The 20962-nt window shown below is 36.4% G+C and overlaps 1 protein-coding gene across 2 annotated transcripts in view; it reads right to left on the minus strand.

Moving 5' to 3' along the window:
- KCNJ3 (potassium inwardly rectifying channel subfamily J member 3) overlaps nt 1–20962 on the minus strand; it is a 159171-nt gene that overhangs the window by 18176 nt on the left and 120033 nt on the right. Inside the window, exon 3 of one of the 2 annotated variants that reach the window (XM_060152864.1) lies at nt 20450–20494. The exons of the other annotated variant lie outside the window; for it this stretch is intronic. Coding sequence (XP_060008847.1) covers nt 20478–20494 — 17 coding nt within the window. The 3' untranslated portion in view covers nt 20450–20477. Of the gene's footprint in view, nt 1–20449; nt 20495–20962 lie in introns of those variants that run through there. 2 annotated transcript variants of the gene reach the window in all.

A 20962-nucleotide genomic window follows, 5' to 3' on the forward strand; every position in this document is an offset into this window, starting at 1 on the left:
GTTTGAAATACATGAAGTGCATCTTAATGCAATTGTTTTTCCAAGGCTCCTTTCCGAACAAACAGGTATCAATAATCTTATAGTGATTTGGTGATGTTAAAATATAGCTTTGATGGAAGCCATTAACTTTCCTGTAATCAATAGAAATGTGTTGGAATACAGCCACGATTCACTGTTCCTTTTCCAGGAATATGAGAGCAAAATAGGCAAAGAAAACATGTACTTTATTAAGAACTCTGACAAAGAATTATGTCTACAGTAAGCTGAACAATCTTATTAGACTGAATAGCACAATTAAAGAAACTCAGAATAATTTGAGTTAGACAGGCCATAGGAAACATAATCTAAACACTACTTTATGTCAAAGAGGAAAATTGAGATACAGGAGCAACTGCCTGTAAAGGTGCCAGCCTCACCTATTTTCATTTATAACATGATTCAATTTATAGATGATTTCAACACTAGAAAAGTGAAATGGGAATGTGAGCTCAATGACCACCTAATCTGAACACAATCTAAAACAAAGCTTTGCTTTAAAATGAAGAGAGCTGTGATCTTATCTGCGTCATCCAGATTAATTCCATTCTCAGTATAGGTTTAATTACATTCTGAGTTACCTCTTATTAATTAACAGTTCTGGTTGTTAATAGAATATGTGAGGGGAACAGCCATCTGTCTCTCTCTTTACTGCCATCTTAAAATAATGTTTGTGTTTTAAACCTTGGTATACCTCTTCCGAGGTCCCATCAGCTACTTTCAACTAGGGCAAGGAGGCAAATAACAGAACCAGGATGGTATGGTGGGTGGTATAGAGGGTTTTTTAAAGTTTATTACTTTAGACCTAAATATTACATAAAATCTATTATATGTAAGACAGCATAGTTGGCATGACACATTTTTTAATACCGTGAATTGGTTAAGTAAATTCTACTTTCCACTGTCTTTTGTTTGAAAAATTCAAACTAAATATTTTATCCCTAAATCTATCTATCTAGCAATATAGAGCAAAAGTTCTTGATCTTGAAAGGATATAAGATTTTACATATCCAAAGACATGGACAAAAAGAGAGAGTAATAAGAGATTTTCCACCTCTGCTAGAGGCAGCACCATTCAAGGGAGCAGCTTGGGAGTGAAGCCTATGTCCTAACCTTGTGCTTCAAGCTAGAATAGAATAGCTCTGTTTTAACTGAACCAAGAGTCCATCTGAACTGCTGTTCTCATTGTCATTCCATGTTGACATTACTCAACCCTGATGGTACTAAAGAAGAATCTGATTACTTCAAATTCTTCAACCGGTCTTCCCAAATCAATACCCAGAAATGCCAGCACTCCTCCCTCATCCAGCAAACTGATGATCTTAAACATACTGGAAACTTTTAATTCAAACTTCCTTTCTTTCAGCATTTGAGAATCTACCCTACTCTACCTTGGTTGTTCTTGCATGTGGGAAGTGGGCAGGGCTGAAGTCACTGGGAGTTCTACTAGGCTACCTAAAGATTTTGATATCTATTAAAACATTTGGGTAGGTTTTCCAAGGTTCAGGTGCATGAGGTTTTCAGAGGGTGGCTCTTGTCAATGAAACCTACACACCCAGTGATCATGTGAAAAGCATGCTTTAAAATTTTTAAATGCATATGCTAACAGATAAGTAGTAGAAATTTTGAAAACAGAGTCATTCTGTTCTGGCCGTTTATTTAATCTTCTAGGACTTAATTTTAACACAACTAGAATGCAAATGTCAAACTCATGTCATCTATTTCATATGAAGGTTAATAGAGTATAGAAATGCACTCAAAAATGTGTTCTTGAATCTAACATATTGTTAGACTGTACTAACATATTACATGTTAGTGTGCATATATATATACATATGTTTTGTTATATATATAACAGAATATTATATATATAATATGGATATGGTATATATAACATACTAACATACTATTAGTCTTCTGACAGTCTGCTTATATTTTCTAAAATCTGAATTACAGAAAAAATATTGTCCTCTCCAGAATCTGATTATTAGAATCATTAATAGTGACATCAGAGAACAAGACTGCTTATTATGTTTATCATGAACTGTATGCCTTATAAAGTGCATTTATATTTATAAATGTCTTAAAATCTACTAGATTGGAATATATTACACTGGATATAGCATCTATATTAAAAACCTAATTATGGGGCTTCCTTGGTGGCACAGTGGTTGAGAGTCCGCCTGCCGATGCAGGGGACACGGGTTCGTGCCCCGGTCCGGGAAGATCTCACATGCCGCGGAGCGGCTGGGCCCGTGAGCCATGGCCGCTGAGCCTGCGCGTCCGGAGCCTGTGCTCCTCAATGGGAGGGGCCGCAACGGTGAGAGGCCCGCGTACCGCCAAAAAAAAAAAAAAAAAAAAAACGAAAAAACAACTAATTACGCATGAAATCTTTTAAATGTACCTGTTTAAATAAAATTGATAATTTTGTGAACATATGAAAGCAGCTATACATTTCCGTCTTCAATTTGTTTACTCCTCCCCATTGAACCTCTGTCCTCCAAATATCATTATCCTGTGAGACACCTAGAGGTTTAGCGCCTGCTATAAATTGTATTTCAAGTAGGGGTCATCACTGGAAAGGGGCAATGGTCTCTTCATACTTGACAAGCAGAGAGAGTCATCAGCGTGAGCAGCCTATTTAGTAGAATATCTGTTAAGCTGACTTAGGAAAAATATCACCTTTCAAAAGTCTTAAGGGAAATTTCTCAGTTAGAGCACTGAGCCACAGAAAAGTGATAGATTTTATCAACACACAAGTCAACAGGAATGAGGGGCTCTTCTGAGAACTTCTTTAATTGAAGTATAAAAGAAATGTATATCACTAGCCAAAAAACTAAGCCAAAAAGCAGCTCAGGTCTAGAACACTTTGCTTGGAGGAGTTAGGTTTTTCTCAGTAAATCAAGGAGGATATAAATTAATTAAAAGCTATGCTTACATTACACGATCAGAATGTGGAATAAAGGCAGATTTATTAAGTTGGAAGGAGTGAAAGATTTGATTTGGCAAAAGGTTATAATCTTAGAGAACAGAACGTACCAGTAATAAAGGGAAATGGAGATCTTGGAGGCTCAGGTACACACACATAAAACGAATGGAGATTTACACATTCTAACCTGTTCTTGAAAACGAAACTGTACAAGATGACCAGGGGCCCCTAAACCATGTATGCTGTTTTTGAGCAGTAATTACAAATGTACGCAAATTTAGTAAGTTATTCTGTTGCATGAAGTGTATCTGCTTTACATTAAAATGAAATTGCAGAAAATATCCCCCTAAACAAACACACACTTACACATATACAAATACATGTACAGGTAGGATTATCTTCAAAATAAAATGTCCAGTCAAAATATGCATAACAGAATTGGTACTCTCTGGACTCATCGTGCAGCATTTTCAGAGCAAGTCATGTTGCCGGAACACATAATACCTAATCTAAATACCCTGATTATTGAAGTGCTCTTGTCAAAGAGAAAAAACTGTTCAAAAGTATCTACATGTATCTATTTCTAGTTCAATACAAAATTAACTTTAACATCTCTTATCTCTGAAAAGCAAAGGTTAGTGACAATCCTTAAATTATGTGTGGAAACAGTTTTTTATCTGTGTGGGAAAGTTGTATCCACATTAAATTAAATTAGCAAAACTCCATGAACTGACGTTGTAAATGAATATCTTCATCAAATTCCCTTTTATATAAATAAAAAGAAAATAATATAGGGTTAAAAACTCTATAAATATTTTATAAGTATCAGAAAATTTTCAGATGCTAATAACATTTTAGGAAAAAAATCTGTTGTTGGTCAAATGCTATGTCCTCTGAACTACTCTTTAGGGACATTTTCACATACCTCACTGGGCAAAGACTATCCCTTATTCGTCTGTACCCTTGGTAATGATCAGGTGAGTCTAGTTGCATTTTTGGCCCTCAAAAAACAATTCATGGATCTTGAGTACCCAAGTGACCAAGGATGATATGGGGAAGTGAGTCAGACCCTCAGTCAGTCTCTCTTTCTCTCTTACTCTCCCCTCTAATTTAAATATGTACCATGCCTTCCCTATAAGGCCAAAAAATAAGAGAGAAGTATTACTGAGAACGTTTTCAACAAAACAAATGGTGAGTGAGTTCATGTTAGGTAATTTTACCACTGATCTTTAACTATTAAAATTTCTGTCCCAGCCCTGTATTCTTGGTTGAGTGTGAATGTACAATTAAGCTCGTTTGTGATAGATGATGGCTAATGAAAAATCTTGCAGGGTCCTTGGGGCCCCAAGTCTTCATTCCCATGACTAACTCCTCAAGATTGCAACTTGCTACTTAACATTTCTCATATTTTAGTTATGTCATTAATACACTTATTCAAGCATTTAGGTATTGACCATTGTACTAGGCACTGAATACAAATCGATCAATAAAAGAGGTTTGATTCCCCACTCTAGTTGATATAAGAGTATAATAAAGAATATATTTCTAAATACAACATTTCAATAAAATGTGATAATTTCCCTCTAGGAAATTCTGGAACACAAAGCTGAGGCACCCACCCAGGTCAGGGAAAGAAGGTCTCCAATGGTAGAGGGTATACAGAGGGATGATAATGAAAAGGTAAATTAGGAGGAAGATTATTCCAAGCCAAGTGATAGGAAAACTAGAGTGCCCAAAGGGGAAGCCAGAAAACACAACGAATGTATTGAAGAAAACCAGTTACGGACAAACACAGACTATTAAAAATAAGGAAGCAATGATGACATACCAAATAAGTAGGTAGTAACCAGGTCATAGGCATGAAACCATACTAAGCAGATTGAACTTTAAGGGAAACACATAAGCACTGAAGAATTTTAAATGTGTCACATACCTAGCAGGTGATCACTTCCCTTTCAGAATTGTTTGATTTCCCTTTCAAAAGTCTCCCTTAAGTAGATTGCACAGGACTGTTAGCACCAAATAATCCACATGACTATTTTCCCTTAAAGGGGTTTCACGTGTGGTTTACTACAGCCCTTTCAAGAAGACTCTATTACAGTCATTAGTTTACAGTAGTTGCTTTGGCCTGCATCCCCTGGAAGGTTAACTATAAACATGTTTTTGATATAAGCCATTTTCTAGTTCACAATTCCTCATCTGGTTTTCTTGTGGCTGGATTCTGCTTTCTGATTTCCATACATGAAAATGCATATTTATGATCTGTGTCATAAAATTTAAAAATATACAGTTTCCTGGGCTTCCCTGGTGGCTCAGTGGTTGAGAGTCGGCCTGGCAAGGCAGGGTACACGGGTTCGAGCCCTGGTCTGGGAGGATCCCACATGCCGCGGAGCAACTTAGCCCGTGAGCCCAACTACTGAGCCTGTGTGTCTGGAGCCTGTGCTCTGCAACAAGAGAGGCCGCGACAGTGAGAGACCCACGCACCGCAATGATGAGTGGCCCCCACTTGCCACAACTAGAGAAAGCCCTCGCACAGAAACGAAGACCCAACACAGCCAAAAATAAATAAGTTAATTAATTAATTAAATATATATATATATACAGTTTCCCTATATTTTAAAATGCATTTAAATATTTCTAAATAGAAGGAACACCACTGTAAGCAAGAGGTATATCTTAAGTTCTTTATAGATTGTTCACTGGTTTTATTTCAGTGATAGACCCACAATGAACCTTGACTTTTAAATAGTTTTGAAACGACTAAAATCTGGTGCAGTGTGACTTTGATATCTATTACATTAGGCATTCAAATCTTTGTTAAAAATGAAGGCTGGGGCTTCCCTGGTGGCGCAGTGGTTGAGAGCCTGCCTGCCAATGCAGGGGACACGGGTTCGTGCCCCGGTCCGGGAAGATCCCACATGCCACGGAGCAGCTAGGCCCGTGAGCCATGGCCACTGAGCCTGCGCATCTGGAGCCTGTGCTCTGCAACGGGAGAGGCCACAACAGTGAGAGGCCCACGTACCGCAAAAAAAAAAAAAAAAAAAAAAAAAGAAGGCTGATATTTAATATTTAAGGAGATTGGCATGAGTATTTCAAGAAATAATTTTATTAATTAATATATTCAACCTTTATATTTAATTAATTCATATATTAATAATTAATATAAGATAACTTAAGACCAAATAAACTTTTCTCAAATTCACATTCCTTTAAAACCAAAGCAAAGAGGCCAAATACTGCACACCAAAAATCCACTCGTTCATTCTACAATTATGTGAGTGCTTCCTTTGTGCCAAATACTAAAGGTCATCAGACCAGAGATAAATAAATAACACAAAACCCCTAATTCAATGGACATCACAGCCTTATATAGAAGCAAAATTATAAACAAATAGCTCACAAAAAAGCAATATGAATAAAGTAAGAAATATATGTACACATATTGAGATAACAGAAAAGAAAGTAATTAATATTGGTCTTTGTGGGTGAGATCAGAAACACCATTCAAGAAGAGAGACATATAGAAATTCCCTGGTGGTCCAGTGGTTAGGACTCCATGCTTTCACTGATGAGGGGGTGGGTTTAATCCCTGGTCAAGGAACTAAGATCCCTCATGCCATGCAACGTGGCCAAAAAAAAAAGGAGAGACATATGAACTGAGCTTAAAATATATGGAAAACTTATATGATTGAGAGGGGCAATATAAGACAAGGAATGGATATGATATATTCAAGGTTTAATGAAAGCAGTAAAATTAGAGACAGGTGATTACATGCGAGAGACAAAGGCATTAGGATCTATGAGATTACCATATGTTAGGTCCTTGAAAAGTATCTGTTGATTGAGGGGAAAAAAGAAAAGGTTGAATAAATAAAATCATGAATTATTACTGGACTTCATTCACTGACTAGATATGGGAAGTCTCTATGGTATCTCAGTCCACTTTACTTCACCCTGGCCTTTGTTTTTTATTCCCCTTCAATGTTCTAATTCTATATCAACATTAACTGTTCCTCGTTGTATCACTGTCTTTTTATCTTTCAGTTATTATTCATAAAATTACATTAGTGTACAGTAGGAAATGGATAAAAGAAAACTCAATGTTGCATATGCCTGATTTATATGGCATACTTTCTATTAGTGCTGTATCAATATTATTTTGCAATATAAATTGTGAAGCATCATCTGTTAAAGTTCCAAGCTATCAAAAAAATGGATATAACAGTATCATGTACTTCATTAAAATAATATCCTTCATGTTAGACAAAATCCCAAACTTCAATATTTTCACAAAATATTCAATGCTAAATTTAACTTATAGACTCAGCTACTGCTTAGTCAAGCTAAAAGCATTTATAATAAAGTACTATGAACTGTTTTTCTACTACACCAGATTTTTTTATCCTACTCTTTATGGGTATGCTGTACACTCAAATGCTGATGTTTTTAGAAAAGATATTTTTGCTATACTAATTTGAGCAATTAAAATATAGTTTTAACAATATCTTATTAGCATATTAATTAAAATAATGATTCATTTACTTGTGGCAATTAGAACCTTACTTTTGTAATCTAATAGGTATACTCTGTTCCCATGGAAACATAGTATCCATCATTACAATACAATGTTCGGAAACTGTGCTACATGGAGTTTCAACTACAGTGGCTAAACTGGTTACAGTTCATCTTGTCAACGAAGCAAAGGCAAATGGAAAGAGACTGGTTTTCTGGATAACAATAAACGGACAGATTGTCTTGGGTCCAATTCTTCTAGTATATGTCACACTCAATATTTCATTCTGTCAATGACAGAAATTGAATAAAACATATTTAAATGTTATCCTAGGTCAGTTAGAGCTGCTGAAATGGCCCAGTGGTTCAAGATAATTATAAGGCATAGAGATTGGAGATGAAAGTAGTATGCATACCTTCTTTAGTATTGTAGTGTTAATTTCACATAGTAAAAAAAGTAACAGACTTACTCCACCTCAGATATTTAAAAACCTGCTCAATTTCATTTGTAAACATCCACAGAGATCATGCTCCAAACTTAAATACTGGAGTCAGAAAAATATTACACTGCACCTGGTTTTTAATGTTTTTGTGGAGAACATCATTAACTTTGATAAGTGGACTGTAGGTAGTGAGGAGTAACAGTGGCATGCTGAGGTGTTCTAAGTCCATAGACTAAAAAGTAGCATGATGGCAGTCTTTGGTGTAGTTCTGCCAGAGAGATGCACACTTATTTGAAAAAATCAGTGCATTCTTGTTTTCTTTCTTGGAAAGGTTTTGGTGCAAGCGTTTCCATCCAATGACTGAGGCTGGTTTTCCTTTCTTGAAATCAGAAAGCCATCCCTAGAAAGGAGGAATATAAAACTAATGGAATTTTGTTTAAAGTACTCTGCAGACAATGATTTGTAGATAACTTGATTTTGAAAGGATACAGGAAAATATTCCTTTTAAATATGTTCAACATTTAAACCATTACAGTAGATTACTTTCTAATAGTCAATTGCCCAGTAATTGTACAATAGTCAACTGTCCATGAAAATAGTGCACTTCAAGGGGATAGTGTCCATGTTTTTGACTCATGTGTCCAATATCATTTTAACCCACAAAGAACTTGGGTATTTTGAAGAATTTTCACATTCCAGGTCTTGGAAAAGAAATGCACAAGATGAAACTCTGATTTCTTGTGCTGAAAAACAAGAAAACTGTCAAACTCTAATCGAAGGAGGACCATCAAGATGGCAGAGGAGTAAGACGTTGAGATCACCTTCCTACCAACAAATACATCAAAAATACATCTCCATGTAGAACAGCTCCTACAGAACACCTGCTGAATGCTGGAAGAAGACCTCAGAATTCCCAAAAGGCAAGAAACTCTCCATGTACTTGGGGTCCTGATGCTCTGGCGGGTGTCAGGCCTAAGACTCCGAGGTGGGAGAGCAGAGTTCAGGACACTGGACCACCAGAGACCTTCCAGCCCCACATAATATCAATCAGCGAGAGCTCTCCCAGAGATCTCCATCTCAACACTAAGACCTAGCTCCACTCAACAACCAGCAAGCTCCAGTGCAGGATACCCCATGCAAAGCAACTAGTAAGACAGGAACATAACCCCACCCATTAGTAGAGAGGCTGCCTGAAATCATAATAAGTTCACAGACACCCCAAAACACAACACTGGACGTGGTCCTGCCCACCAGAAAGAAAAGATCCAGCCTCATCACCAGAACACAGGCACCAGTCCCCTCCACCAGGAAGCCTACACAACCCACTGAACCAACTTTACCATCTGGGGGCAGAAACCAAAAACAACGGGAACTACAAACTTGCAGCCTGCAAAAACGAGACCCCAAATACAGTAAGTTAAGCAAAATGAGAAGACAGAGAAATACCCAGTAGATGAAGGACCAAAGAAAAACCCACCAGACCAAACAAATAAAGAGGAAATAGTCAGTCTACTTGAAAAAGAATTCAGAGTAATGATAGTAAAGATGATCCAAAATCTTCAAAATAGAATGCAGAAAATACAAGAAATATTTAATAAGGACCTAGAAGAACTAAAGAGCAAACAAACAATGATGAACAACACAATAAATGAAATTAAAACTTCTCTAGAAGCAATCAAAAACAGAATAATTGAGTCAGAAGAACAGATAAATGACCTGGAAAATAAAATACTGGAAATAACTACCACAGCAGAATAAAGAAAAAAGAAGGAAAAGAATTGAGAACAGTCTCCAAGACCACTGGGACAGTATTAAATGCACCAACATTCGAATTACAGGGGTCCCAGAAGAAGAGGAGAAAAAGAAAGGGACTGAGGAAATATTTGAAGAGATTATAGTTGAAAACTTCCGTATTATGGGAAAGGAAATAGGGAGTCAAGTCCAGGAAGTGCAGAGACTCATATGCAAGGTAAATCCAAGGAGAAACATGCAAAGACATATATTAATCAAACTAACAAAAATTAAATACAAAGAAAAAATACTGAAAGAAGAAAGGGACAAGCAAAAAATAACATACAGGAGAATCCCCATAAGGTTAACAGCTGACCTTTCAGCAGAAACTCTGCAAGCCAGAAAGGAGTGGCAGGACATAATTAACATGATGAAAGGGAAAAACCTGCAAACAAGATTACTCTAGGCAACAAGAATCTCATTCAGATTCGACGGACAAATTAAAAACTTTACAGACAAGCAAAGCTAAGAGAATTCAACACCACCAAAACAGCTTTACAACAAATGCTAAAGGAATTTCTCTAGGCAGGAAACCCAAGAGAAGGAAAACACCTACAATAACAAACCCAAAACAATTAATAAAATGGTAATAGGAACATACATATCGATAATTATCTTAAATGTAAATGGATTAAATGTTCCAACCAAAAGACATAGATTGGCTGAATGGATAGAAAAACAAGACCCATATATATGCTGTCTACAAGAGACCACTTCAGGCCTAGGGAAACATACAGACTGAAAGGGAGGGGATGGAAAAAGATATTCCATGCAAATGGAAATCAAAAGAAAACTGGAGTAGCAATTCTCATATCAGACAAAATAGACTTTAAAACAAAAACTACTACTACAGACAAATAAGGACACTACATAATGATCAAGGGATCAACCCAAGACGGTATAACAATTGTAAATATTTCTACACCCAACATAGGAGCACCTCAATACATAAGGCAAATGCTAACAGCCAAGAAGGGGAAATCGACAGTAAACACAATAATAGTAGGGAACTTTAACACCCTACTTTCACCAATGGACAGATCAACCAAAATAAAAATAAATGAGGAAACAAAAGCTCTAAATGATACATTAAACAAGATGGATTTAATTGATATTTATAGGACATTCTGTCCAAAAACAACAGAATACACTTTCTTCTCAAGTGCTCATGGAACATTCTCCAGGATAGATCATATCTTGGGTCAAAATCCAGCCTTGGTAAATTTAGGAAAATAGAAATCGCATCAAGTATCTTTTCCAACCACAACGTTATGAGACTAGATACCAATTACAGGAAAAAAATCGGTAAAAAAATACAAACACATGGAGGCTAAACAATACACTACTAAATAACCAAGAGATCACTGAAGAAATCAAAGAGGAAATCAAAAACTACATAGAAACAAATGACAATGAAAACACGACAACCCAGAACCTATGGGATGCAGCAAAATCAGTTCTAAGAGGGAAGTTTATAGCAATACAATCCTACCTCAAGAAACAAGAAACATCTCAAGTAAGCAAGCTAACCTTACACCTAAAGCAATTAGAGAAAGAAGAACAAAAAAACCCCAAAGTTAGCAGAAGGAAAGAAGTCATAAAGATCAGATTAGAAATCATGAAAAAGAAATGAAGGAAACAATAGCAAAGATCAATAAAAATAAAAGCTGGTTCTTTGAGAAGATAAACAAAATTGATAAACCATTAGCAAGACTCATCACGAAAAAAAGGGAGAAGACTCAAATCAACAGAAATAGAACTGAAAAAGAAGTAACAACTGACACTGCAGAAATACAAAGGATCATGAGAGATTACTACAAGCAACTATATGCCAATAAAATGGACAACCTGGAAGAAATGGACAGATTCTTAGAAAAGTACAACCTTATAAGACTGAACAAGGAAGAAATAGAAAATATAAACAGACCAATTTCAGACAAACACTGAAATTGAAACTGTGATTTAAAATCTTCCAACATACAAAAGCCAAGGACCAGATGACTTCACAGGTGAATTCTATCCAACATTTAGAAAAGAGCTAACACCTATCCTTCTCAAAATCTTGCATGATATAGCACAGGGAGGAACACTCCCAAAGTCACTCTATGAGGCCACTATCACCATGATACCAAAACCAGATAGAGATGTCGAAAAGAAAGAAAACTACAGGCCAATATCACTGATGAACATAGATGCAAAAATCCTCAACAAAACACTAGCACACAGAATCCAACAGCACATTAAAAGGATCATGCACAATGATCTAGTGGAGTTTATCCCAGGAATGCAAGGATTCTTCAATCTATGCAAATCAACCAATGTGACACACCATATTAACAAATTGAAGGAGAAAAATCATACGATCATCTCAATAGATGTAGAAAAACCTTTTGACAAAATTCAACACCCATTTATGATAAAAAGAACTCTCCATAAAGTAGGCACAGAGGGAACCTACCTCAACATAATAAAGGCCATATATGACAAACCCACAGCCAACATCATTCTTAATGGTGAAAAACTGAAACCATTTCCACTAAGATCAGAAACAAGACCACTAATATTCAACATAGTTTTGGAAGTTTTAGCCATAGCAATCAGAGAAGAAAAAGAAATAAAAAGAATCCGAATGGGAAAAGAAAAAGTAAAATTGTCACTGTTTGTAGATGTCATGATACTATACATAGAGAATCCTAAAGATGCTACCAGAAAACTACTAGAGCTAATCAATGGATTTGGTAAAGTAGCAGGATACAAAATTAATGTCCAGAAATCTCTTGCATTCCTATACACTAATGATGAAAACTCTGAAAGAGAAATTAAGGAAGCACTCCGATTTACCTCTTCAACAAAAAGAACAAAATACCTAGGAATAAGCCTACCTAAGGAGACAAAAGACCTGTATGCAGAAAACTATAAGACACTGATGAAAGAAATTAAAGATGATACAAACAGATGGAGAGATATACCATGTTCTTGGATTGGAAGAATCAACACTGTGAAAATGACTATACTACCCAAAGCAATCTACAGATTCAGTGCAATGCCTAACAAACTACCAATGGCATTTTTCACAGAACTAGAACAAAAAAATTTCATAATTTGTATGGAAACACAAAAGACCCCGAATAACCAAAGCAATCTTGAAAAAGGAAAATGGAGCTGGAGGAATCATGCTCCCTGACTTCAGACTGTACTACAAACCTACAGTAATCAAGACAGTATGGTATGGGCACAAAAACAGAAATATAGATCAATCGAACAGCATAGAAAGCCCAGAGATAAAGCTACACACATATGGTCACCTTACGTTTGATAATGGAAGCAAGAATATACAGTGGAGAAAAGACAGCCTCTTTAATAAGCGGTGCTGGGAACACTGGACAGCTACATTTAAAACAATGAAATTAGAACACTCCCTAATACCATACACAAAAATAAATGCAAGATGGATTAAAGACCTAAATGTAAGGCCAGACACTATAAAACTCTTGAAGGAAAACATAGGCAGAACACTCTATGATATAAATTACAGCAAGATCCTTTTTGACCCACCTCCTAGAGAAATGGAAATAAAAACAAAAATAAACAAATGGGACCTAATGAAACTTCAAAGCTTTTGCACAGCAAGGGAAACCATAAACAAGACGAAAAGACAACCCTCAGAATGGGAGAAAATAATTGCAAATGAAGCAACTGACAAAGGATTAATCTTCAAATTATACAAGCAGCTCATGCAGCTCAATATCAAGAAAACAAACAAGCTAATCCAAAAATGGGCAGAAGACCTAAACAGACATTTCTCCAAAGAAGATATACAGATTGCCAACCAACACATGAAAGGATGCTCAACATCACTAATCATTAGAGAATTGCAAATCAAAACTACAATGAGGTATCACCTCACACCAGTCAGAATGGCCATCATCAGAAAATCTACAAACAGTAAATGCTGGAGAGGGTATGGTGAAAAAGGATCCCTCCTACACTGTTGGTGGGAGTGTAAATTGATACAGCCACTATGGAGAACAGTATGGAGGTTCCTTAAAAAACTACAAATAGAACTACTATATGACCCAGCAATCCCACTACTGGGCATATACCCTGAGAAAACCATAACTCAAAATAGTCATGTTCCACAATGTGCATTACAGCTCTATTCGCAATAGCCAGGACATGGAACCAACCTAAGTGCCCATTGACAGATGAATGGATAAAGAAGATGTGGCACATATATTCAATGGAATATTACTCAGCCATAAAAAGAAACGAAATTGAGTTATTTGTAGTGAGGTGGAATGACCTACAATGTGTCATACACAGTGAAGTAGTCAGAATGAGAAAAACAAATACTGTATGCTAACACATATATATGGAATCTAAAAAAACTGGTTCTGAAGAACCCTGGGGCAGGACAGGAATAAAGACGCAGATGTAGAGAATGGACTTGAGGACAGGGGGAGGAGGAAGGGTAAGCTGGGATGAAGTAAGAGAGTGACATTGACGTATACACACTACTCAATGTAAAATAGATGGCTAATGGGAAGCAGCCGGATAGCACAAGGAGATCAGCTCGGTGATTTGTGACCACCAAGAGGGAGGGTGGAAGGGAGACGCAAGAGGGAGGGGATATGGGGATGTAAGTATACGTATAGCTGATTCACTTTGTTCTACAGCAGAAACTAACAGAACAATGTAAAGCAATTATACTCCAATAAAGATATTTTTTAAAAAAATCTAATGGAAGTGTGTAAAAAGACCACAGGAACCAGGTTGATAGGGTTAGTACCAATAAGAGATGGGTAATTACAGCATGAAAAAGAATAATTAGTACAATTAATAGAAACACTGAATGTACAAAAATCCATGAATTCATAATAATACTTAAAAACATATCTATCTATATAAATAGATATAGACAGATGCAGATATAAAGAGAGACAAAGTGTTCAAACGAACAAAATAAAAGAGAAAAAATAAAATTTCTCATTTTCATTGGAGGTAGCTGAAGCACCAACCCTTTACTATAAAAAATTGGTAATTAAATGGAAAATTTAAATTCAGGGTGTTTTGGAATGAATTGTGTCCCCTCAAAATTCATAAACTGAAGGCCTAGGACCCCATACCTTAGAATGTGACTGTATTACAAGACAGGGCTTTTAAAGAGGTAAAGAAGGTTAAATGAAGTCATCAGCGTGGGGCTCTAAGCCAATAGGACTAGTGTTCTTATAAGAAGAGAAAGAGAAACCAGATGTGCAAGAGCACAAAGAAAAGGTCATGTGAGGACATTGTGAGAAGACTGCCATTTGCAAACCAGGGAGACAGTGCTCAGGAGAAACCAAACCTGCTGACATCTAGGTCTTGGACTTGCAACCTCCAGAACTGTGACAAAAAAAAAAAAAATTAAGAGTGTTTTTAAGCCACTGAGTGCATGGTAATAATTTGTTATGGCAGCTCTAGCCAACTAATACACAAGGTAACTAAAAAACTCTAGTCATTAAGGGCAAATTTGTCTTTACAGTATCATTCCAGATATCAAATTATAAAAGAAACTACAAAATTAGAAAATTACCATGATTTTGCAACCCCAGGTGAAATAATGATTCAGGAAATGATCGTCAGTGGATACTAAAGTCATGAGAAAAGTTGATGGGGAAATTTACAATAGAAAAACCTGGCTGGGACCACCTGCATTCCTCAACCTATCTCCGTCACTAAAGTGGAACAAGCAGACGTTATGTGTGCCCTGATGTAATATGACATTAAGTACACAGCAGTAGCTTTGAAATATTTTTGTCAAAAAGATAAACCTAAATTGAATTAATTTTTTGACCTTCATTTCCAGTTCTCAGAAAATACACTAGATGCAGGTCTATATTCAGTAAGACCATGAGGGAGCATTCAGACAAGCTCAGAAATGTAGGACATTCTGCCCATCAATTGTTTTGGTTGTTTTACTTAGTTGACTGGGGGTAAGGGAGTGGGAGATTGGGCTGTATATATAAGGGACCCTTTGGCTTCTGAGGTTGAGGGGAAAGACATCAGTGAAAAACTGGTAAAATTCAAATGAAGTGTATAGTTTTTACCAATACTAACTTCTTTCCTTGGATCATTAAACTATGGTTATGTAAGATGGTAACATTAGAGAAAGGTGAGTGAAAGCTATTCTGCAACTTTCTGTAATATTTTGCAATGTTTCAATAACTAAAATTATTTCAAATTTGAAAGTGAAAAAAAAAAGAGACAATAAATGCAAAGTGCACAGTGTATTCGGCTCCTAATTTGAACATATCACCTGCAAAGGGATATTTTTAAAGACAATCTGGGAAATTCAAATATGAATTCATTATTAGATATACTTAATTTTTTAGGTATGATAATGGTATTATGAACGTAGAAGAACAAATTATTTTGGGAAAAAAAAAAACAAATATAAAGGACTTTCCTGGTGGTCCAGTGGTTAAGACTCCACGCTTCCACTGCAGGGTGCACGGGTTTGATCCCTAGTCAGGGAAGTTCCACATGCCAAATGGTGTGCCCAAAAAACAAATAAATAAAAAAAATAAATAAAATAATAATAATATAAAGGGGAATTCCGTGGTGGCTCAGTGGTTAAGAATCCGCCTGCCAATGCAGGGGACATGGGTTCGATCCCTGGTCCAGGAAGATCCCACATGCCACAGAGCAACTAAGCCCATGTGCCACAACTACTTAAACCTGAGCACTCTAGGGCCTGCGTGCTGCAATTACTGAAGCCTGTGCACCTAGAGCCCGTGCTCCGCAACAAGAGAAGCCACCGCAATGAGAAGCCCTTTCACTGCAACGAAGAGTAGCCCCCGCTCGCCACAACTAGAGAAAGCCTGCGCTCAGTAAAGAAGACCCAACGCAGCCAAAAATAAATTAAAAAACAAACAAACAAACAAAAAATACAGAAGTATTTAGAGATAAATGTTATGATGTCAAGGATTTGACTTTAAAATTCTACAGGAAGGAAAATTAGCACTGATTATGTTTCACTGATATTGGTTGAATCTGGGGATGGGTATATCGGAGTTCATTATAACATCCTTTCCACATCTGTGTTTGTTTTTAAAAAGTTTATATTCTTTAACTTTTGCTTGGTCATACAACCAGAACAGATTTCTGGGCTCATTCTCAGCCCCGTTCCACATCGTTCCCTGGCTGTTTGTTGTTGAGTGCCCCAACTGCTTCATGACCAGTGAGGGCTGCCTGGCAGTCTCTGTGCCCACTATGAGGACTGCAGGAGAATCTCACAAGGTAATAAAAAAAAGCTTTTGCAACTAAAATGCAAGTGCTATGGGATTTTTATTATATTAGCACACTACTGACAAACAAAATGTCAGATGCATCCATCATGTTGGTTGGGCTGACAAACAAAATACCTCATACTGGGTGACTTAAACAACAGAAATTTATTTTCTCAAAATTCTGGAGACTGGAAGTCCTAGATCGAGGCACCAGACAATTCAGTTCCTGGGGAGAGATCTCTTCCTGGCTTGCAAACGGCTACCTCCTCAATAAGGGCTCTTGTGTCCTTTCCTCTGAGTGTACGGCAGCAGGGGAGGGGGGGCTTGGAGAGAGAGAGAGAGAGAGAGAGAGAGAGATGGGGGGAGGGAGGGAGAAAGGTGTCTCTCTTCCTCTTCTTATGAAGCCAACAGTCCTACTGGATTAGGGTCCATCCCTCATGACTTCATTTAACCTTAATTACCTCTTAAAGGTCCTATCTCCAAATATAGTCACCTTGGGGTTTAGGGCTTCAACAAATGAATTTAGGGGCCGCAATTCAGTCCACAGCACATGTCAGTGGAATATTTGTTCTAACTCTCCCTCCACCACCAAGGGTGAGGGGACGAACATCTCTGAATGACCAAGCATGGCTCAGTATTTTAATATACGAACATGGAGGAAGAGACAATTACATAAAAATGATTATTTCAGTATCTAACAGACATATTAAATAATAGAACTACTTAGTTGATGAATAAATATGACTTTGGCTGACCAAGTTTTACCTTTCATAAGTTTTCTTGTTGCCCATGTTCTGAATCCCAATTGGATAAATGTAACACTTATTTGAGATGTGGTCTGTATATAAAGTATAGAAACAACCAGACAATAAAACAAAGGTTAAAATAAGACAATAGCATGAAATTAAAGGGGAAAGATTTAGCAATTAAGAAGCACTTCTAACAATGAAATCTATTAGAGCAGGGAAAGTTCTCCTGGGGGAAGTATAGAAGGCTTATGGGCCAAGTCATTTCAAATAGACTAGACAAAATAATCAAAAACGGCGTTAAGAGAACAGTCCCTCAAGAGAAAGATGGGGTGGGAGGTTGATTAGATAATGTAATAGAGCTGTCACATCTTTAAATGTCCATGATTCTAAAATTCTATATGACTTTTAGACAGTTTGATCACCCAGTAGAGACTTTAATTTCATATTTTATGGCATATTTAATAGGTGAACTGCAGTGATCATGCAAGCTTGGCCTGGCTTGCTCTCTGGGGCTTGGACTTTTGGCACTGCAATAACTACAGCTCTAACATAAACCTCAATGAAACCAATAATTACTAAGTAATCCCTGTGCAGAATTTCCATCAGACATCTAAGGCTCATAGCAGCACTGTTAATGTAGAATTATTGAAATTTAAATCAGAAGTGTTTATCCAACAGTGTGATGAGACAAAGTGACTTGAGACTGCTTATCATGATTAAGGCAGCAGATTGCAGGTTATTATTAGGATGATAAAGGAACATGAAATAAATGGGAAGAAAAACAAACGTGGGTTCTTATTATCTGCGGGAAGAAAAAGATTGTATCTTGAATTCAATTAATGCACTAAAATGATTGTGGCATCCTCTTGTTTTCTCACATTAGTCACGTCTATAACTGAGGACCTGCATGGATATGACATAATGCCTCAGGGCCAAATGACTTGCCAGGAGAACAAAAACAAAGTCCTGAGCTGTTTAAAACCTCTCACAAGGCTTTGTCTTTTAGATATGAAACTATTATTAGTGACGAAAGTAAAAGTCAATGAGAAATTGCAATAAGGATAAAGGACTAACTCACTTTAAATCCATATTTCAGAATATATCTATAGAATAATTATCCACACTTATATGAAAACGTCATCCCATGGAAATTTGTTTTTCCAAGACTTCCATAAACTGAAAGTTTAATGGTAAGTTATTTACTATAACATTTGCTGATGTATTCATAATTTTCTATTACTTTATAACCCAAAGTTATAAAGAATACTGCTGCTGGTCAATCAATACATACCTATTTATATTTATTAACTAGCACACATATAACTTATTACAGTCAATTTTTAGTTTTTATATTCTCAACAGTTCACATATCTTTAATAATATTTGTGGATGTGCTTTGTTTCCCCAACTCAAATATGACTTCCTTTGGCTTAGGAATCTCATTTATCCAAACACCACCTTGTGTGATTAGATAGATAGATAGGTAGACAGACAGATGGATATAGAGGTATAGAGGCATAAATATATGTATATGTAACTATGTATCTATAGTTGTATCTATAGCTACATATAGATAGCAGGCTTCAAAATGTAACACACAAGAAAAGTTAAAAACGAGTCAAAACCAAAAACAACTACGATTTCTTTTCTTTTGAGTCAGTGATAATCATACTGTAGTGTGAAAAATTTTTTAAATGTACAACTTTTTAAAACCTTTGATTAAGTCCCACAATCAAGAGTCCGTTTTGCATAGCATTATGTACAGCAATTTTTTCTCATTTACTGTAGCTTTTATATCTTTTTGTTTGATTATGTTAACTAATTTACTCCCTTACATTAAAAATATTCTGAATTTCTCCTAAAGGATTCCTTAATTATTTCAATTATAAACAACTTCGAGAATCTACTATGTGCCAGGCAAAGGAACACCCTCATGAAATACATATTCTAATGGGAAGAGAGACAAAAGATAAATAATTGAATAACATCATGCTAGGCAATGATAAGCTCTTTGAGGAATAATAAAGCAGTGTGATAGAGTATGCATCCATATGTCGGGTGTCAAGAAACACCTTCCCTGATGGACAGATGTATAAATAAAGTGAGCAAAGGGAACCAGCAAAATATCTGGCAGAACAGGGGTTCAACAAAAGGACAGCAAATGCAAAGGCCCTGGGTGGGTGTAAAGTTGGCAAGTATAAACAACAGTAAGGGGTCCTGTATGACTGAAGGGCAGAGTGTGAGGCTGTGAATGTTAAGAGTGAAGTCAGGGAGTCTGCTCATGTGGACCTTGTAGAATGAAGGGAGGAGACCAGGATATGAGGAAGACAGGAAGGGGATCTGTCCCCAGTCAAACCACATGAGTGCTTCAAATATGCCTACATGTAAGTACACATAAGGTCAAAACTGGGTTGACTTATACATTTTCCACCTATTCAGCATTGACTCTTTCTGGTGAACAAGGGCATGTATAATAAACCTATAAATCAATTACAAAGAAGGACACTGTTGAAAGCTGACTCTACAATCAATATTAATGTCTCATGCAGTTTTAGAAAGCAAAAAGAGGACATAAAGAACTGAATAAAATGCAGAACCTATTTGCTATTCAATTATTAATACAAGTCTTTGGAACAGAATTAGCTGTTGATATTTTAAAAATTCCTGAGTACTCTCTATAGCAGAATTAATAACCATGTATGTTTACCTTATTAGGACTGAGTTTAATTCAAAACATATATTGAAGAAGCTAAGAAGAACTTCTTCCTTAAGGAGAAAAAAGAAGGATACAGAAAACTAATTATATTGAAATATAGCTTTAAAGGAAATGTTTATATTGAATACAAGTCAAACAAATTAGGCAACTTTACTCTCCTATCTGCCTAACTCCTGGGGGCCACAGCAGCTATTCCTGCACTTTCAACATGCCATAAATACACCAGCCTTGCTTCTGTGGAAGTCATGGTGCTTACTTCAACTGTCTTACCTATTTATGGCTGTGATCTTTTCCAGAATTGCTTTCTGGCTCTAAAAGTATTTTGTTAAATTACCAGTTTACAATAAATCCTTTTGTTACCACTGTATTCCTAGGATTTACAAAGATCTTAAAATGGTCCTGGGTGGTCACCTTTCACAATAATGCACCTAACATCACTGATTGTATATTTTCACCCAAAGGCCCTGGAAGGCATTTCTACTGAGATAATTATAAAAGAAATAGACCGAAAAGTGAGC

This window comes from Lagenorhynchus albirostris, chromosome 6, assembly GCF_949774975.1.
Source record: "Lagenorhynchus albirostris chromosome 6, mLagAlb1.1, whole genome shotgun sequence".
Lineage (NCBI taxonomy): Eukaryota > Metazoa > Chordata > Mammalia > Artiodactyla > Delphinidae > Lagenorhynchus > Lagenorhynchus albirostris.